The sequence below is a fragment of the Gavia stellata genome, chromosome 13 (assembly GCF_030936135.1).
Source record: "Gavia stellata isolate bGavSte3 chromosome 13, bGavSte3.hap2, whole genome shotgun sequence".
In the NCBI taxonomy this organism is placed as follows: Eukaryota; Metazoa; Chordata; class Aves; order Gaviiformes; family Gaviidae; genus Gavia; species Gavia stellata.
Window position 1 is genome coordinate 20884092 of NC_082606.1, and position 19142 is coordinate 20903233.

Genomic DNA, 19142 nt, shown 5'->3' on the forward strand with positions numbered 1-19142 from the left:
ATGTTGGATTCTGCAGATTTTTCATTTTGCTTATTGCTTAGGTGCTTTTAATTATAGACTGTTGTTTGATGCTGTCATTTCTGAAGAAAATGTTTACTATTTATAATGTGTAAGCGTCCTTTTCTTTTGCAGTTCAGCAATGTGAACCATGTAGTATGATTTCGCTAGCAACAGTGAGATTGTTTGGGTTTTATCCTATGTATAAGATGACTTTGTTCTGCATATAGAGAGTAAATCTTATCATTGCTTTTCATTAGTACTGACTTTTTTCCTAGATATCTCTTTCCTGGTCCCAATCCTAATTTATTCATGCTTTATATTGATTCAAGGTGACTAGTGTGACCTCATGACGCTTCTGTAAAAGCCAGATTCAGCTAGGATGTTACACCATCACTGTCGGAGACACCCTGAACTACAGGAAGAGTTGCAGATTCAGGCTGCAGTTGCTGCTGGCGATGTTCACACTGTGCGCAAGATGCTGGAGCAAGGATATTCTCCAAATGGTCGAGATGCCAATGGCTGGACCTTGCTTCATTTCTCTGCAGCAAGAGGGAAAGAGAGATGTGTCCGTGTTTTTCTGGAACATGGAGGTGAGCTGCTTAGAGAGAAAAGTCTTGATACCCATCTCAGTTTCTCCTATCCCAATTTCCATTGTAGGGCTTTCCAGCACCAGTTAGTTATCAGACTACTTCTGATTATTTTTTTTTTGTCGGAGTAGTACTTCGTCTCTGTTTCCTTCTGATGCATACTCTGTGAATGAGGTAATAGATTAGCGTTATATCTTAATACCTTATTACTTCTTTTTTTTTTCAGCATTGCCTAGGAATTGTTAAAAGAATGAATAAGCATTATGAAAATAGGGCGGAAGGGCTCATTATAAAATTAAATGCACTCACTATAGGCTTTTCTTCTCTGTTAGGTGATATTATTAGAGGAAGGCAGGTCCTTGAGTTGAAATCCTAGGGAAGTTTGTTTCATAATTCTCAAGCAAGTTAACAAGTCACATTAAAGACTAAGTTTCTGTATGGGCTTTAACACAGTCTGCTAAACTTTGTGAAAACAGTACTCTTTGTAAAAGGACTTCAGTGTTAGCTAGTCCAGTTGAGTTTACACCTCTCCTGCATCCATGCATAATGAAGCTTTATTTCAAGAACTGATGGAGGTTTTTTTGGCTTAAGTGATATACTCGCTTGGGTGATGATGATTACCCCTCAAATGGTACAGTCAGAATTTCTGCTATATATTCTTTCAAGGCCGCCTTAAGTTTTAAAATGGATAATCTTAATCTTTTAATGTGATACTGGAGAGGAAAAAATAAAAATCAGTAGTTGTACTCCACATTCTGATTAGTGCTCTTAAAAGAATAGCATCTTCTATTTTAGCGCTGTTCTTATCAAATGAATTATGAACTAAGATGTTTTTAGTCCCAAGGAAACTGAAATTATCTTTTTGATGCATTGCGTATCTGAGGCCATATGGGCCCCTTATGTCTATCGCAGTATTTGTCAGATGTATGGATCATCTTTAAAGTTGAATGGCATTAATAGGTTGTGGTATTTGCACAGTTAGTGGTATGTTCCTTTAAGAGCAATAGTAAAATACAGCCTGAACAACTGAACCCTGTTGATATATCTACTGCAGATTCTAACCATATAATATTGGCAAACCCTCATGTCCTTACTGGAAGGGGGAAAAAGCTGCTAAATTGCACTAATAAATAACTTTAAATTCTACTTTTTAAATGTAATACATGTGGATAATCTCAAGCTTTCAGTTTCATAATTCGGAATTTTTAGGTTGTAAGTCTTGAAATATGTTGGTTTTAGCTCTGTAAACTTGAAGATGATCTGAAAACAAAACCCTTATGTATACCTATGTATTTTCATTGGTTTGGTATTAAATAGCTGCTGATGCACTGTTTTGTTTTTATTTTTGTTGTTATTCTTTCCTATATGAAGTACCAGCTGAATCTGATGCCTCGTTAAAACTGCCTGTAATGAAACATCCTTGTTCTGGAAGCAGTATAGCATTTAATCACCAGGGCTAGAAAGTTGAGTAACAAATAGTGTGAGGGTTAGTCATCTACGGCAGCTTTCCTGTAGCTGAGCCTCGCTTCAGAAAACTGGCACTGTTTTGTCTTGCCTTGTTTTCCCTCAAAACAGAGGCATAAAAGATAATGAGTATTTAAAACATAATAATGTCACAAATGAGCTATTAAGCAGTGAATGAGCTGACTCTTAAAAGCAGAGTTAATCATGCCTGCCTCATTAGTGAGAGGTTTGTGTCTACCTTTCTTGACACAGTCTCCACCTTCCTCCCTCTGAAGAAGTGGATAATTTTGATGTTGGAGCTTAGTCCCTGTGGACCAAAATGATACTGGGGTGAAGGAAAAAGTAATATTCTGGTGTGAATCGTATGGTTAAACAGGGTATTGAACTGACTATATATAGTAGTAGTAAAGAAGATCGTGAGAGGGAGTGGACAGAGTTCTGGAGGAGAGAGGGAGCTGAGATGTTTGTGGGAAGGAAGGGGCAACTGGTGATAGTTGTGGCTGTCTAAAGAGATGATGAAGCTTAGCGGAGCTGGAAATAATTTCATAGTACAGGAATGAGAAAACAACACTGGGCTGTTGCTGAGGCTAGAGTGCTGTGCCTCAGATCTGAGATGCTGGAAGATGACTGACGTAGTCTTGAATGGTAGTGGGATGGAGATGGAGTTTGCTAATAAAGGCTGAGAAGGAATCTGGTCACTGACCTGGAGATAAAAGGTAGCTGCTTATGGGAGTCATGACCTGGCTGCCTCTTGCTTTTGCTTTTTTTTTCTTTTCCATCATTGCTCACCAGCAAAGAAAAGAGCCAGGGGACAGCGTTGTGCCTGCAGATAGGCTGATTTGAGTGGAGGTAGTGGAACAGGAAGAAGCTTTTTATTATCTGCTGAGCAAGGAGACACAGATAGATGGGGAAAATGCATTAAAAACCAGTCCAGACTAAAGGATGAAGCCAGCAGAAATACCAATTAGATACAGAGGTAATAGGTCAGATAATAAAATTCTTCAGCAAGTGCTGAAATGCGGAAAGTTGATCAGAACCATGGAGAAACTTAGTTTTCATGAAAAATAGTGAATTTTACTTTCTTAGTGTACTTGTCTCATTTTAATAAAGTGAAGATTCTATGAAGCCTGCTCTTTCCATCCATAGAGACAATCTAGAGTCACAAAGCTCACCAGGAAAGCAACACAAAAATAGGGAGTGTAGTTTTCAATAATCTTGGATTCTTGTGTAACAAGCCTTTTTTTCCCTTCAGTGTACTTTTTTACTTTCAAAGTGACATATTGAGACAGATAATCCAATGCAGGACAAGAACTATGTTTTATTAATCCCCAACCACCACTGTTAATGTTACAACCGGCTAAAATCTTGAAAGTGCGTAGTTGTTAGCTGTCCCTTGGCAATATCTTCTCAATACTAATTGAGCAGGACAGTTTCTGGTTACTCGTATTAAAGTGAAGAACTGATTCACTAAAGCTCCTAGAAATTGAAGAGTAACAGAAGGAAGTAGCCAAACAGACGTATTTATTTTTAGTCTAGGCTGCAAAGGTATCTAAATTTTAGTAAGGTATCTAAATTTTAGTAAGGTCATGCAGAATCTGGGAGAAACTAGAGAATGCTAAACGCTCATCCCCCTAAACCAGTTCATAAAGTGTTTTTGTGTCTGAACAGTAATGCTTTCCTGGAGGTCTTTTGTATCGATGTTGCCCTAGAAAATTCAAAACAGAAGCTATATGTAGCCATATTTCTAAACCTGGTGGTAGGAATTAAGCCCTAGTTGGGAGAAGTAAGCTTGAAATAATATAAGTACCTTATGAAGCCAGAAGCATTGCTTTCTTGGCTTCCCAAATTAGACTGTGATAGTGACCTAATGAAGGTGTCATGAAAGAAGGGAAACCATCCCACTGAGCTGTAAATTGAAACTCTAAAATATTAGACTTTTGTTTAGGAATCTATATATCCTCTAGATTACAGTATTAGGAAAGAGTTTCATTAACAGTAGAGTTTAAATGACTACCTTAGGTACCCAACTTTAACATTAAATAAAATAATCTGAATATCATTTGGTGTTGCAAATTTTCAATTTCAGGTGAGATTGATTGCAGTAATTTGGTACCCTTGATAAGCAGTTCAAGGTTTATGCCACTGTATTATGCCTTATATTAAAGAACATTAGAAATGACCAAATGCAGCTCTTCGTATTTCTAGATTCTGCTATCCCCAAATTAATGGGAATCTTGAGAAGAAATAACTATAACTGTTTGACAATCAGGCTGGAGAAAAGATAAAGAAATACTAGCAAGTGCTGGCTTCATCCCTTCCTAGCTAAATATGCTTCTACCAGGTACTTTTTTTTTACCCCTCTGCAGATTCTGGAAGTTAAGCCAGGAGAATCATTCCCAATTCATTTCTACCTTGCTTGTGTTCCAGGGGCAGAGAGTTACTTTACAGCATGGTACCAATACTGAAGCCTTTTAAAAAGCAAACAAAAACGCCACATCAACCCAAGTTCTTAAGGCAAATCAGCTTTGTGGCATTGCTTTTACTAACATAGGGACTGAACGGATGGAAGTTGCAATGCAACACAATGCAGGTCCAACTTCGGCTAAAAGCCCTTGTGAAGTTCAAAAGTTTTCCAGGAGATGGCAGCAAAACATTGACTGAGTAGCAACAGACAATGTTTTGGTCTTGTTAAAATTGTTTCCCTAATCAAGGGGGAGAGTGGTACTACTAGCTCACTACTAGCCCATAATCTTAAAAGGAATTAGAATATTTTTGTCATGAGGTTTTGCTACTGGGTTTACTTTTGGAAGGTTGGTTGGTTGTGTTGTTTGGTTGCCCAGCTGAGAGGCTTTTTTCCTATTCTTGTTGACACACTTCTCTTACATGACTTAGTATATTTTTTTTTTGGTTCACTTTAGTGGTCAAAAGCAATGAAACATTGGGAGGAGGGAAGGCATGGAAAGGTACTTAAAGGGCATCCTTATTTTTAAAGTAAATTGTTGGATTTGGATTGCAACAACTTGTATAAGAATGCATATACATGCACACACAAAAGTTGAGGCATATCTAATTGAATTTGGAAATAGCATAGACTAAACCGGCTAGGGGCAGTATCCTGCACCTCAGTTGGGAGGTAGAAATGATTGACTTTCATGCCCTGTGCAGCATGGAAGAGAGAAGGCACAACATGAATATTTTCTTTTTTTTTAATTTTTTTTGTGGAAAATGGAGACAGCAGCAGCCGGGGCCTTCCCATCATGTCCATCTTTCTCCCTAATTCTCCCTCTCAGAATGTGTCGTCCCTCTGCATCTTAATTCTCGTGCTTATGCTACTTGCTTTATTTATCACCAGTCAGGAGATAATCTAGAACAGTCTGAGCAGTGTGAAGAAAGAGACCCTGGGAGCAGCAAACATCACTTTGAAATATTATCTTTGTCTTAATGACTTTGTGGGTTGTACTGATTCTTTGCTATATTTTGGACATCATCATAGTGAAGGTTAGGAACCACCTATTCAGTCACTGACTACATTTTCCTGTGAACCTGTGGATGCTTTGGCAATTACTTTAACTCAGGTTAGTGTAACTTTAGAGTGCTGAAACCTGCTTTTCACAGAAGACTAGAAAGGCTGTCGCTACTAAGGGACTAAACTTTCCTTAATCTCTCTCTTGTTATTTCTAGGTTCCTATTCTGTACACAAGAGGCAGTTCTCACATTTTATTTCTCTGTGTAGTCACGCTGCATTAGTTTGCATGTTGGATTTTTTTGTTTGTTTGTTTTCCTACTCTGTCTTCACTTTAAATTTTAAAAAATCCTTAAAGTTGCTGGATCACCTTTGCAGCTGTATTCTGTACTCTCTTTTTTTTTTGTGAGTCCTTTTATTTTGGTATGATGTCTATCTCGGTGTGTTATCTGGATATGGTCACACATTGGGAACCTTATTCCTGTTTTGCGTTAGCACCTTTTTGTGTTTTGGATCTGTTCAGACTAAACTAGCTTGCAATTTCTGTTGTATTGTGAACTTAACTTACAGCAGGTCTGAATTTTGAGATGCAAATTGGTGTCTCACACCCTCTTCCTCTCTCCTGTTTGAGTGTGATGGCAACCGAGCAGAAAACTCTGCCCTCTCTACGTGGTACAGGAGAGCAAGTGCTCCTCTTGAGCAATGTGTGTGAGCACTGCGTGTTCATAGCCTTCAGTCAAGTTTGGTTTAAACCTGTGTGGTCATAATGTCCTATTCTTTTTTCTTTTTTTTTTCTCCTCCCCTCTAGACCACTGCTACTTTTCTTCTAAATGCAGTATGTATAGATGAGGAAATTAAAAAGAATTCAACATGCCAGGAAGCCAGGACAGGGCTGTCAAGGTTATGGAAGGTGGACAGACACCCTTACGCTTGTCTGCACTTAGAGATGATGTGCTTTGTGCACAAATGTTGTATGATTACAGAGCAGACATCAACAGAAGCAACAGACCCCAGCAGTTGTTTCAATAGATATGCAGGAGTATTGAAAACATGTCAACTTAAGGCTAGTGTCTTTTGCAGATAGTATCTTTCTTTACCAGCTAGGAGACTTAGGTTAGGAAAGTGCCTCAAACTTCCAAACTGTAGTTTGTACCTTTTAGTGTTCGACAGGCAACATCTACGGATGGTGGAAGGAGAAATCTCGCAGCGTGACTTGTTCTCTAGCTCAGAAATGGTAACGAGGCAGGCGCCTTTCCTCCAGTAATTAATTTGGTACGTGAGAATAGTCACTTGCTTTAGAAGTCTGGGTGTATTGAGGAAATTAAGTAAATTGATTTGATTTATTTTAATTTTTAAATTCATAAATCAGACTGAGTTTTTGTGTTATGATGTGGGGGGGAATAATCTGTGTAATCACTTGTATTCGGCACTAATATTTTTGCTGACTCCTTGCATAAGTGGATGCTTACATTCTTGTAAAATCTTAAATTTTTGTAAAACTATAAATTCAGAACAGATTTATCATCTATAAAAACAGACTTTATCAAGATAATCTAAAATAACATATATCCTACATGCTTTGGAAATCCTGCAGACCACAGAGAAACATTTTACCTAATACAGTATTACACCCTAAAAACAATACAATCCTGCCAGACCACAAAACATCCGCAATTTGGGACAGCAGATGTTTCTACACATGCTTCTTTTTAAGACCAAGAAGCAACACAAGGGAAAATAAAAAAAGTTGAACATTGAGAAAGAAATGTAATATTGTAGAGCTGGAAGAAAACTGGATGGACAGAGAGATTTGAGTAATTAGCCTAAGAGTGCTAGGAAGATGGGGAAAACTATTTGTCAAATGGAAACATATGTATATGAAAGAAGTCTTTTTTTTGTGTAACTCTTTCTTAATTATATTTAACTTTTTTCTTAAAAATAGCATGTTCATGAAAGCAAGAATTAATTTGAAGTCCAAAAAATCCCGTCACACTATGCCTGAAAAGACTAACATTCAACTGTTTGATTATTTTTTTGCAGCGCTAGATTACTGTAATGCCTTCTAATTATTTTTTAATTTTATTTTAACTTCAGCTGATCCCACAGTTAAGGACTTAATTGGAGGCTTCACTGCTCTGCATTATGCAGCCATGCATGGCCGAGCGAGGATTGCACGCTTGATGTTGGAATCTGAATATAGAAGTGACATTATTAATGCAAAAAGCAACGATGGTTGGACTCCCCTCCATGTAGCAGCCCACTATGGCAGAGACTCATTTGTCAGGCTCCTGTTGGAGTTCAAGGCTGAGGTTGATCCGCTCAGTGATAAAGGTACTACACCGCTTCAGCTGGCCATTATCCGAGAGAGGTCAAGCTGTGTGAAAATCCTTCTGGATCACAATGCCAACATCGACATTCAAAATGGTTTCCTGTTACGATACGCTGTGATCAAAAGCAATCACTCTTACTGCCGAATGTTCCTTCAGAGAGGGGCGGATACAAACTTGGGTCGCTTGGAAGATGGACAGACACCCTTACACTTGTCTGCTCTTAGAGATGATGTGCTTTGTGCGCAAATGTTGTATAATTACGGAGCAGACACTAACAAAAGGAACTATGAAGGACAGACCCCACTGGCTGTTTCAATAAGTATTTCTGGAAGTAGCCGACCCTGTCTGGATTTCTTACAAGAAGTGACAAGTATGTATGTAAGAGAAGTTAATCACAGGACACAATGTCCTCTAAAAGCCTTCTTTGAATTTAGCCCCGGAAAAAAAATGCTTCCTCTCTGCCCCTTGATGCTATTTAAATGCACTAGAAAGTTTCTGGGAAAGTGAAGGGATTGTGATACTGGGAATCTCTTGCTTGGCAAAGGTGCTAATGTTAAGTATATTTCGTTTAAATATCTACAGGAAGCATTAACTTAAAAAAAGTGAACTGTAAAAATCTCATTTTATTAATGGCCTTAGCACATAAGATGTTTGGGGTTTGGGGTTTTGTTGTTTGTTTTTTTAGTGTCTTTTGTTTTTTTTAATCGTCATGCAAATACTCTGCAGTTGCTGGCTTTTTCATCTGGCACTATGACTAGGGCAGACGAGCTTTTGCTGCTTTGTGTTCTCCCACATTCTCTCTCCCACTCTCCCCTACACCAGACAACAAAATGGCATAGTGCATTTGTGCAATTTGAAGGGGCTTTGTGTGCTGTGTAGCTTTGATTTGATTTTGTTGATGTCTTTGAAATATGAAAGAGATTTTAACTCATCGTGACTTCTGATGTTTAAAGAGTATTAGGCTGCTAATATTCTGGTCACTTTTGTCAGTTTTCGGTGTACTAGATCTACTGAAAGTTTTCCTCTGTCATGCAACATGGAATGCTATAATAGTGTTTCATAATTACAGTATTGCCTAAAGCATTTAGGAATTGCTGATTAGCAATTAGCAGGAGTTGACTAATTCAAACATGTTAAGATAGCCTGATAAATTATCATTCTACTAGGATGATCTTTGCGCTACAGAGGGTGGGGTATTTCATATGTCCTTTTTTCCCCTACAGTTCCTTTTATTTTTTTTGGATGTGGTAGTTTTTAATGAGCATTAAGGACCCTATATGCTCTAAAGAAACTGAGTTTTAGTGTGGGCTGGGGGTGAATCAGCTGAGATCTGTTGTCAGTAGCTGACACAAATAAGCGTTTGGCATTTCATTTTTGTCTTCATGATTTGTAGTGTTATTTTTGCTTTTTATCTGAAGTCTTTTAAAGAGACTTTTTGGAAAGGTGGAAGTTGATAATAAGAAATACAAGCAACTAATAGATTTTTGTTTCAATTTGCCTTCCCCTTCTCATTCAAATGCTTTTCTTTCTGTTTTCCTTTTTGGAAGCCTCTCACTATATCGTAGCACCGTCAGGGTTATTAGTAGATGATATAATATGCAGACTTGCAATTTCTCACAGTCTTAGAATGTATCGGTAAGCATGAAGGCTTAGACTGCTTAAGTGTTTCCTCAATGTCTAAAGACTAATTCAGAAATTTGGAAACCAGTACTGTAACTTACCTTTAGGTTGCAGATTCCATACCTTAAGGGTTTAATGTTAAGTGAGAAGTAAATTTTGCTACGAAAAAACTAGCTCAAATTTGTGGCCAATGTAACAGTGTTGGAACTATCCCAGTTTTGTGCTGATAGAGGGAGAACTGGGAAAGCAGAGTGGACTAGTGCTGACAAAAACACTTCAGCTTTGTAAATATATATTCATAATAATTTTGCTCAGAAGTACAAACAGCTGTAAACAGACTCTGCAGCCCTTATTATAAATATCCAAATACTGTCTTCCATGGTTTTCATGAATAATCACTTTAATAAGATGGTGTAGGAGAGATGAAATGGATAAAGAGCGAGCTGGGATTTTGGTAGCAGAGTTCCCAATTAGATCAGACTGTGTACAGGGAATTGTTGACACCTCATGCTGTAGCACTTCGGGGAAGAATCTTGTTTCTGAGTCTATTGCAATATGTATTTACTAGAAGAAAAATTTACAAAATTTTTTATAGAATTCTTTTAGTGGAAATCTTCTTGAAATTATCTCTTGCGGTTGGTAACAGTGCTTTGGTCATAGGGCTTAACAGGAATTTCTAGTTTGTTTATTTGAACATGATACTAAGTGCTTAATATAGAAATCCATAGCTGTAAGTCTTAAGTGCGTCCGAAGTTTTGAAGAGTATATTTCATAGTAAAACAGGAATTAGTTTTTACTTTTGCAGTAGATAAAAATTTTTAAGCTTAAAGACTAATATATGTGAATTATTAAAGTTATCAAACCGATCTGTGTCTTCAAGTGAAAGCAGTTGCATGCTTCATAAAATGGGATACTACTTAGCAGTCTACATGTAAGATGTAAGTAGCTTTTTTATACTCAGAAAACATATTTGTACAGTTTCAATTCCTCAGAAAACATCATATGTTAATTTCTTTTTGGTTTGGTAGGTATTGTAATCGGTAACAATCGCAGCCTTTAGCCCAGGTCCCCAGCTGTGAATAACAGGCAAGAAACCAAGCTCTCAGAAATACTCAGTATTGGTCCTGAGAGTCTGCAAGAAGATATTGGATTTTGGGTTTTGACCCTGAAGGTCTGATATTCTTCCTGGTTACAGGTGGAGATTCCTTTGCTCTTAGAATAATTCCAAGAGGAAGGAAGTTATTCTGTAGCTGTGTCTCAGTATTTAAGCACAAAGCTGGAAGTTAAGAACAACAAAGTTTTTCATCATGAGTCTGCTCTTGACTTGGTGTTTAGATGGTCACTCATGTCTCTCCTGGCCGCCCCCCCCCCCCCCCTTTTTTTTACAATACAAAAATGAGTAAGGTCTCCCTGTGAAAAAACAATATTGAAGATGAAAATCGTTCAATGATTTTATTAATCGCCTTCCTTTTCCTTATCCCTATTACACTTTCCTACTCCAAAAAACATTTATTGGCAACCACCATAATACCGGATAATAATCTGATAAAGGGTTTTTCTGGAGCACCTCAGTTTTGAGGTCTGAACCTGCCTCTTCAAGAGTGTCAGTGGGTTAAGCTTGGAATACACTAAGGCAAAATTGAGATGCATGTATATAATATATATGAAAACAGAGATACATATAGACATTTATTTTTTATTTTTTGCTAGTGTATATGTCTACAGAATTAACATGTGCAATTACAGTCCTGGATGGAATGATTTATGTTGAAGCTGAAGTTGAATGGGATTTGAGAATATTAAAACTTAAAATGCTGGAGGTAGGAAAAAATGCAAGTGTTGGAAAAATACTTAAAGGTTTAAATAAACTTTAAATGCTAGAAAGTCAGTTGTGATCTCAAAGGGGAATAAAAAAAGCTTGAACCCTTCCCCCTCCCCATAGCTCTCATTTAATTCAATCACTGTTCAGATAACGTAGCAGACAAGAGAGTCTATCTATGACTAGCTATGCGAGTTGCTTGTCCGTGTCGAGGCAGACAGCTAAGTAAATGGATATGCTCGCAGTAGTGTAATATGGCATATATGTTAACAGGTATCAAAGAACTAATTTCAAACCTGGAACAAGATCTAAAGGTCACCAAATTATTTAAACTACAAATATTTCATCTGCATTCCTTTTTTTAATTTTTCAAAGGGCAAATTTTTGGCTTTGACTAGAGAGTGTAATTTTAAGTTTAGATTTATATAGCAAAAAACTTAGACAAAAGTCCTGTTAAGGAAATCCTTATATATTCTTTGTCTCTATCCCTTTGCTAAATAAAGATAACTTTTCACTAGGATTTTTTTTTTTTACTGGAAGAACATTTTAAAAAGGGTCTCTGCATAGTTTAAACTTTTATGAATACAGAAGTGCCATACTGAATTAAGTAGATTTCTACGTATTTTAGCATGTGGATAATTGCAAATGAAACAGTATCTTCATGTTTGTTATAACATAGAACAACTTTACTGGAATTGCAAGCTTTGTCTGCTTCATTGGGTGCTGCTGGAAATCTTACATTAACGATTGTGGTCTGTTTTGTCTGTCATCCAGAGTTATGCAGGGAACTAGGGTAAGAGGGTTGTTTTATAGTTCTCATTTTAGCTGGCTCAGTGGTAAACAAATACTGTCTGAATCATGATTGCTTTCTGCAGATTGCAGGTATGTATTTGTTAAAGACCAGTATCGTTTCTGATACCTTTATAAAGGCATAGCCAATTTTTTTCTTTCTAGGAAGAGGGAAGGTACCTTTCAAATAATTGTTTAACTCAACTCAAATTGTGATATTGAAAAATGTAGCTATTAAATCAGAGTGCAGTTGACTGTTTATCTTAAGCAGTTGAATCATTTTTATATTATCTATATACAGATGTATACTTTGGAAGAGTTTTTTTTGAAGAGGCCTATGTGAAAAAAAAATTAAAATATATGTTTTTACATGTGGCATGTACGGTACAGCCATCCCCTACTCCCATTTGCACACCTATGTGCACACCTATGCTGTACTCTGTAATAAGAGTGTAACAACACGTCTTAAGCCTGTCTTTATGTTCAGAGCACTTTATGTACTGTCTCCTAAAAGTAGATAAACATTATGGTATTGAAATTTTTAGCTGAATTTCCATAGTAATTTCAGTAAGACAGAATTTATAGAAATGTTACAAAATATTAAAAAAAAAAACCAAACCCAGACTTACACAAACATATTCAAATCTTAATTTCATTGCTAAATACACCTGTTATGCTTAATATTGAGCTTTACTGGCATTCTGCTTTTCTATATATAAATTTTCAGTACAAAATACACTCTTCCTTGGTACATATCTTCTGTGCCAGAAATCCTGTAATTTAATAGACATCTAAAACTCATTGTGGAGAATTATTTCTCAAAGAGCAATGAAAACCTACTTCAAGGTCAAGTATTCTAACAGAGCCATACTGAACACAAAATTAAACTAGAACTTTTAAAATAACTTGTATGATATCCAGTTGAAAAGAATTAAAAGCTCTCTTTGTCCTGTTGAGCTTGATACTGATTCAAGGAGTTTGTTCACTTTCTCAGTGAACAGTCTGTAATTCTATTTCTCTCTAAATTCTGCCCTGCATGTCTTATATTACTATTTCAGACTTACAGATTCTTGGTACTGGCTTTTTCTGGCATTTTGAATGTTGGAAAACCAAATATCCTCTCTAGTTATTTTCCTGTTGTTTTTTAGAGTACAAGACAATGCATTTGCTAAACTGTTAGACCTACTCCTATTGCAGTGAACAGCTGAATTCCCATTCAGCTCAGCAACCGCCATTTGCTAGGTGATCCTTTCAGTATGATCCTGTCTGTGCATCCTCAACAATGCGTTTCTCAGCTGGTGGGTGTGAGTTTCCAGTCGATAAGTTAAATTACCTTTTTTAATTCCCACCACCCCCCCAAGCCAACAAAATTGTAAGTAAATTTAACTGCTAGCAGTGGCTGAGTTCCTTCACAGTTGAAATAAGGGATGGATTTAATAGTTAACGGCGGATATAAATACTTAATCTGATAGTCTAGAGGAACTGAGCTGCTGCCAGCCGTACGTCAGCCTGGTTTCAACTTTTTTTAATGTTTCACAAAACTTTTATTTTTAAGTTTCCTTTGTAGCTAAAAAGAAACTACCAAATGGTTTCTTGCTACTGTTTTCAGCCGATCACAAGTCCCAGGGGAGGCAGAGGCTCAGTTTGAGAAATACCACTGTAAGCTTTTTTCTAGAGAAATGTATTAATATTGCAGATAAAACTGTGGGCGGCTTCTGAAATATGTCACTAATGTTATTTTTCATTTTTCAACTTCTTCAGAAACTGCCTATCCACTTCAAACCAATGGCACTGATTGTTTGCTTTTAAAAATACTTTTTTTTAGTAGGTAGAACAATACATCAGAGAGGATCTTCTTGCAGCCTACAAGCGTATTAATTTCAGCTACTCCTAAGTTTTCTCTTGGGCAACAGAACAGGTCAGTTCATGGTGTTTGCTTTGCACAGGTGCTCTTGTATCTTCAGTGGAGGACACTGGTAGGGATTCCCCCTTTCCACCTTTACAACACCTTTGCTTAAAACTGGGTGCGAGTTCCTAAAAATCAGTGTTGTCAGAGGTACTAGGTGTGATATTATGCCTTAATGATCCTTAAATATAGACCTATTAGGTGATTTAGTGTTTTATTCCTTGGGGAGCATGGTCTGCGTAGGAGAAATGGGCAGGTACAGGTCTAAACGCATAAGCTCCGGAGTAGTTGTAACGATGACATACAGTTCTTTGTATAGGTAGTAAATCCTAAATGTAAGTTTTGTCTGTCTCTGGGGTAGAACAGCAAACTCCCAGACAGAGTAGCAGAAAAATCTTGAAACTGCAAAAAGGAAAGGTATGGAGTATTGAGTGGAAATTCAGGATTAATTGTAATAAGTTTTTGTTGTGAGAACATGCATTTTTTTCCCTTACTTTACCAGAGAAGGCCAATCTAATAGTAATAATTTAAAAGGCTTTTTTCATTATTAAGGGGGGAAAAAAAAGCTCAGTCATTTACTTTGTTAGCAGCTGAAGAACTGAGTTAGGAAAATGTATAAATTTTATACACACTGAAGTCTGCTGCCTCTAGAGAGAAAAAATCGAAAAGCAATTCCTTTTTATTTTATACATTTCTTCTGTTTGGAGGAAACTTTTCTGTCGTGTTTGGGAAACTATACTCAAGAAGTGCATTGGTAGGGATTCCTACTTTCCATTACAGCACATAGCACAAGCTGCGGAATACAAAAGATGAACTATACATTTTTTTTTCCTGTAATTAATACCTCTGATTTATTTGATTATTGCTATAAAGCTTGCAAACTAAATTGACTGAAGTATTTAACTTGTTCCAGTGAACACGTTAGCAAACCTTCAGCTCTACAACAGCAGCAGGTGATGGTAACTCGGGTTGTGTAACAGCGTAACAATAACGCGGCTGTTCCAGAATAACAGCACTGCCATCATCAAGGTGTCCCTTTGAGAGGAATCAGGGATGTGTTGGGTTTTTTTAAGGTGATCAATAGTTTTATGCCACTGTTTTGCATGATAGTGGTAATTAGGTCACTCTTACCTTTTATATTTGTGGGTTTTTTGTTTCTTTCTTTTTTAATTCCCTTCCTTTCTAGCTTATTTGCCTAAATAACTTTCCAAACTTATGATGCAGGGTATAACCAAAGTTGCTACTTCCTAAGCGTTTTTAAACAGAACTTTATTCACCATTTAACTTGTCTTACTTTGCCGAATTACTAATAACAATTTTCATTTGCCAAGCCAAGGTTCACTGACATCGGTCCGTAATCCTCTATTTTTTTCTTTTTCATTCAGATGCAACCAAGAATGAGTAAGTGTTCTAGACACCGTTTCTAATAAATCACAAATGCATTAATAACCCTGGAATTTGCAAGGCGTGACCTAAGACACTAACAGCCACTAGATGTAGCAACTGGTGCTTAACACTGGAAATGTCCATTGTTAACACATTCCCAGGAAATATTTTTAGGCTTATCGGGGGAAAATGTCATACAGTTGATAATCGGGTCTTTTTGAATTAACTGATGACCAATTTCTTCTGGGTATTTTAAGTTGTCTGTTTCGTTTTGTTCTCAAAAAGCCCGTAGGATGTTAATTAAAAGGCATTCATTTCTGAAACCAGAAATCAGTGTCTCACAGCTGTATTATTGTGTACTCTACTACAGAAAATAAACATGTAGATCTGTAGTCCTCTATACCCTCTAATGCTGCTGTTTGCAGTTAACTTTGGAGAAGGTGCATCCTTTCTGATCCCAGTTTGCATTCACATTTAAAGCATTAGAACTATTTATTTATCACCATAAAGATTTCTCTGCTTGGTTTCTTACCAGAAGTAACTTTTCTTTCCTTGAAGCTTGAGCATTCAGCTGTTGTCCAAGTTGTATAAATTCATTCCTTCAGGTGGGAAAAAAAAAAAAATTGCTAAGAAGAACCACCAGTGGACAAAATAACTAATGATCTGTATTCTAAGTCATGGTTGAAGGATCTAATTAAAAATAAATCGACATTTAGATACTGTGGTGATAAGTATAATAAAAGTATTTTAAACTTATATGAAGGAAACTCAAATTTTTATGCTCTTTAATTTCAAATCTAATTTCTTTAAAAACAGACTGAGACTATTTTCACGCATTACTTCTGCTAGCTTACCTTGGATAATTTTAGTGCTTAAGATAAATCCCAGTGTATACCTGTCTGTCAGCCCATTTCTATAGAAAAACCCACGCAGGGGAGAAAAGGGGGAACTTGCTATAAAGGGTAACTGAAACCATGTACAAAATGCCCAAAGTAGAAAACAGGAAATAGTTTCATAATCTCTTTTCTCTGTGCTTACCAGGGAAGTCTAATAAACTCATAATGTCAGTGTCTGTTTAGCTGATAGAAGGTTTGTTGCTGAACAAGGAGGAGGATGGAAGAAGGGACGGGTTCCAGGGCCAGCTCTGGGACTGGCTTGAGTGAGAAAAATCCTCCCGTCTCCTCCGAACAGGTTTGTGCCCGGTGAGCTGACAGCATCCTACTGTCCACCGTAAAGCCTGCCTGTGTCGCAGCCCCATACGGAAGGCATTTCCTTTTTCAAAAACGTCCTGCTTAATTGGTGGCAGCTCAGGAAAGCTAATTGGAAACGTCCACCTAAGTTATTTAAAGTCGCTTTTGTTGTTTTATACAGCTTTTTAAAGAAATGATTGATTCAAGCAGTCAGCTCAATAAAATCGCCATGCCTTTCTTCGCAAAAGCAAGCACTGTCTTCTACCATTAACGATTATACAGATAATAAAAGACTGCAGTAAGTTGCTCTGTTGGCGACAGATTATCTTGATACCAGCATAAGCACCTACATTGTTCATGGTGCCGAATATTTTGACTCGGACAGCCGTCAGGTGCCATAACTGTGTAAGCCCTTTCCTTTTTTTTTTTTTTTTAAGGCCATGACACAGTTAAGTCAATAATCAAAATACTGACTAGCACACCCTCAATGTGTTATTGGGATAACTGAAAAAAAGATATAGCAGAATGAGGAAAAAGCACAAAGGAAGGCAGCTGGTTTGGTCAGAGGTTTGAAGCGGTTCCCATGGTGGGAGGTTATTAAATAGAGCAAATGTCTTCAGCTTTGGAAGGAGGTACCAAGCATGAGTGGAGGCCGGAGAATAATATAAAGGTATGTAAAATCATGACTGGTGTGAGAACAATTATTCGTTATTTTTTTGTAACTCAAAGAATGGTAGGCACGCAACAAAGTGATCAGGAAGCAGATCTAAAATAAATAAAAGCACTTTGTAGTTTTCCAGCCAACGCCTAATTATATTGTGAAATTTGTTGCCACAGGATGTTTTGGATACTGAAAGTATGAATGGGTTCAAAAAACATTAGACAGATTTACAAAGGGCAGTTCGTTCACAGCTGTTAAAGACATAGATCTGTGTGCAATCTCTGGTTTAGGAAGGCCCAAAGGCACCAGTGCTGAAAGCTAGAAGGGTATATTGGGACAGGATTTCTCAATGTCTGTTGTTCTGCTCTTTCTTTCTTTTTTTCCTTCTTTCTTGGGATCCATTGCTGGGTACTTTCAGATACAAGGCTAGATTAATCTGTCTCATGTTATGTTGTGTCGGGGACCATTTTTCAAGGTGTTTGACTTTGAACAGTTTCCTGTTAAGAATGAGTTTGAGAAGGAATTGGTTATTTTGGAAAATCCTTGCCAGAAATTCTGAAGTTCATGTCATGTCAGTAAAGCTTTTCTTCTGTGGACAGTGGTTAACTCATCTTTTCATCTCTTTCTGTTTGACGAGGTTGTAGCTGCATCCAAAGCCTAAAGGCTTCATCTTTTCATTAGAAGGGAAAAAATCTTTGACTCTGCCACACAATCCTTGAATAACTTTTATAAAGCCTCACTCTCTAAGGAGACTGCCTAGTCCTGTTACAGTTGAATGTACAAGTTTTTGTCTTAATGTTTGAAAAGAAGCAAGACTGAGGGGGTTTTTTTCCCCCCAGGTGTTAGAAAACTGTTAGGTGTTTTCCCCCCAGGATAGAAAAAAAATTCACAATAAGTTAAACAGAGGAGTTATGCTGTTCTACAGTGCTTAAGCGTATGTTGCCACCTCATGGGGAGTCCTCACATAGACAATATCACTTTACACGGGCATCAGTAAAATTATGTGCATGTAAAAATGTTTTTAGGATTCCTGCCTTGATTTCATTGATTTGTTGTTCGTTAGAAAGGTATTAACTTCCACCCTTTTCTCATGTAATTTTTCCCGTCCCTCTGCCTCTTAGAAAACAGCAAACATCTGTGATTTTACTGACTAAATGATCTCTTAACATATGTTTAAAATGTGATCATTTTACTTTAATGTGTTCCTTTTGTCTTTTCAGGACAGCCCAGAAACTTGCAAGATCTATGCCGAATTAAAATCCGTCAGTGTATAGGCCTTCAAAACCTAAAACTACTTGATGAACTACCCATTGCCAAGGTCATGAAAGACTACTTAAAACACAAATTTGATGATATCTGATATCCATGAAGATAAGAACTCTGAGCAAGATTAGTTATATTCCAGATACTGAAGAGGCCTGTTGCCTTGCACAAAGTATATCCTATGCAAATTCTGATTTTTCTGTGAAGTCAGAAGGCAGGTATACACTTCCTTGGGTTTTTTATACCACACGCTAGAAGGTCTTAATTTTTGGTTTCTTGGTCCAAGTTTACAAGGTCTAAGCTTTCTATACAATATTACTTTTTAAAAATTGCTGTTGGTTTTTTGTTTGTTTGTTTTCACATTAAGTGTGCAGACTTGCAGTGGAGATGGAAGGTAGCCTCTCAAGGGAAGTGGTTGGTGTGAATTGGTATGCTGAGCAATTATTCAAGAAAGTTTGGAAATCAAGGCACCAGTCCCACAAAAAGATACCGATAGAAAGACCTTCAGAGCCCTGTTGTCCAGGACTCTTGTCTATGCCAGGGTATATGTTTTTGCAGGATGGAAGGAAGAGTTGATAATCAACATGTCCTAGGGTACTGTATGAATATAACTTGGAAATGAAAGAAAAAAAGGCAGTTACCCCATTCAATTTGAGGGTCTATA

At 37.2% G+C, this 19142-nt stretch overlaps 1 protein-coding gene across 1 annotated transcript; it reads left to right on the forward strand.

Annotated features, from left to right (window-relative positions):
- Positions 1 to 379: 379 nt before the first annotated feature.
- On the forward strand, positions 380 to 18614 carry ASB7 (ankyrin repeat and SOCS box containing 7). Its single transcript, XM_009808401.2, has 3 exons — positions 380 to 590; positions 7609 to 8214; positions 18436 to 18614. The coding sequence occupies exons 1-3, from the start codon at positions 380 to 382 to the stop codon at positions 18573 to 18575; spliced, it is 957 nt and encodes a 318-aa protein (XP_009806703.2). The 3' UTR covers positions 18576 to 18614.
- Positions 18615 to 19142: the final 528 nt, after the last annotated feature.

Excerpts from the sequence above, each read along its gene's own strand:
- ASB7 (XM_009808401.2), top strand. The coding sequence starts at position 380 with ATGTTACACCATCACTGTCGGAGACACCCTGAACTACAGGAAGAGTTG. Across the intron at positions 591-7,608 it reads TGTTTTTCTGGAACATGGAG|CTGATCCCACAGTTAAGGAC; the intron begins GTGAGCTGCTTA and ends TTTTAACTTCAG. Across the intron at positions 8,215-18,435 it reads TTTCTTACAAGAAGTGACAA|GACAGCCCAGAAACTTGCAA; the intron begins GTATGTATGTAA and ends TTGTCTTTTCAG.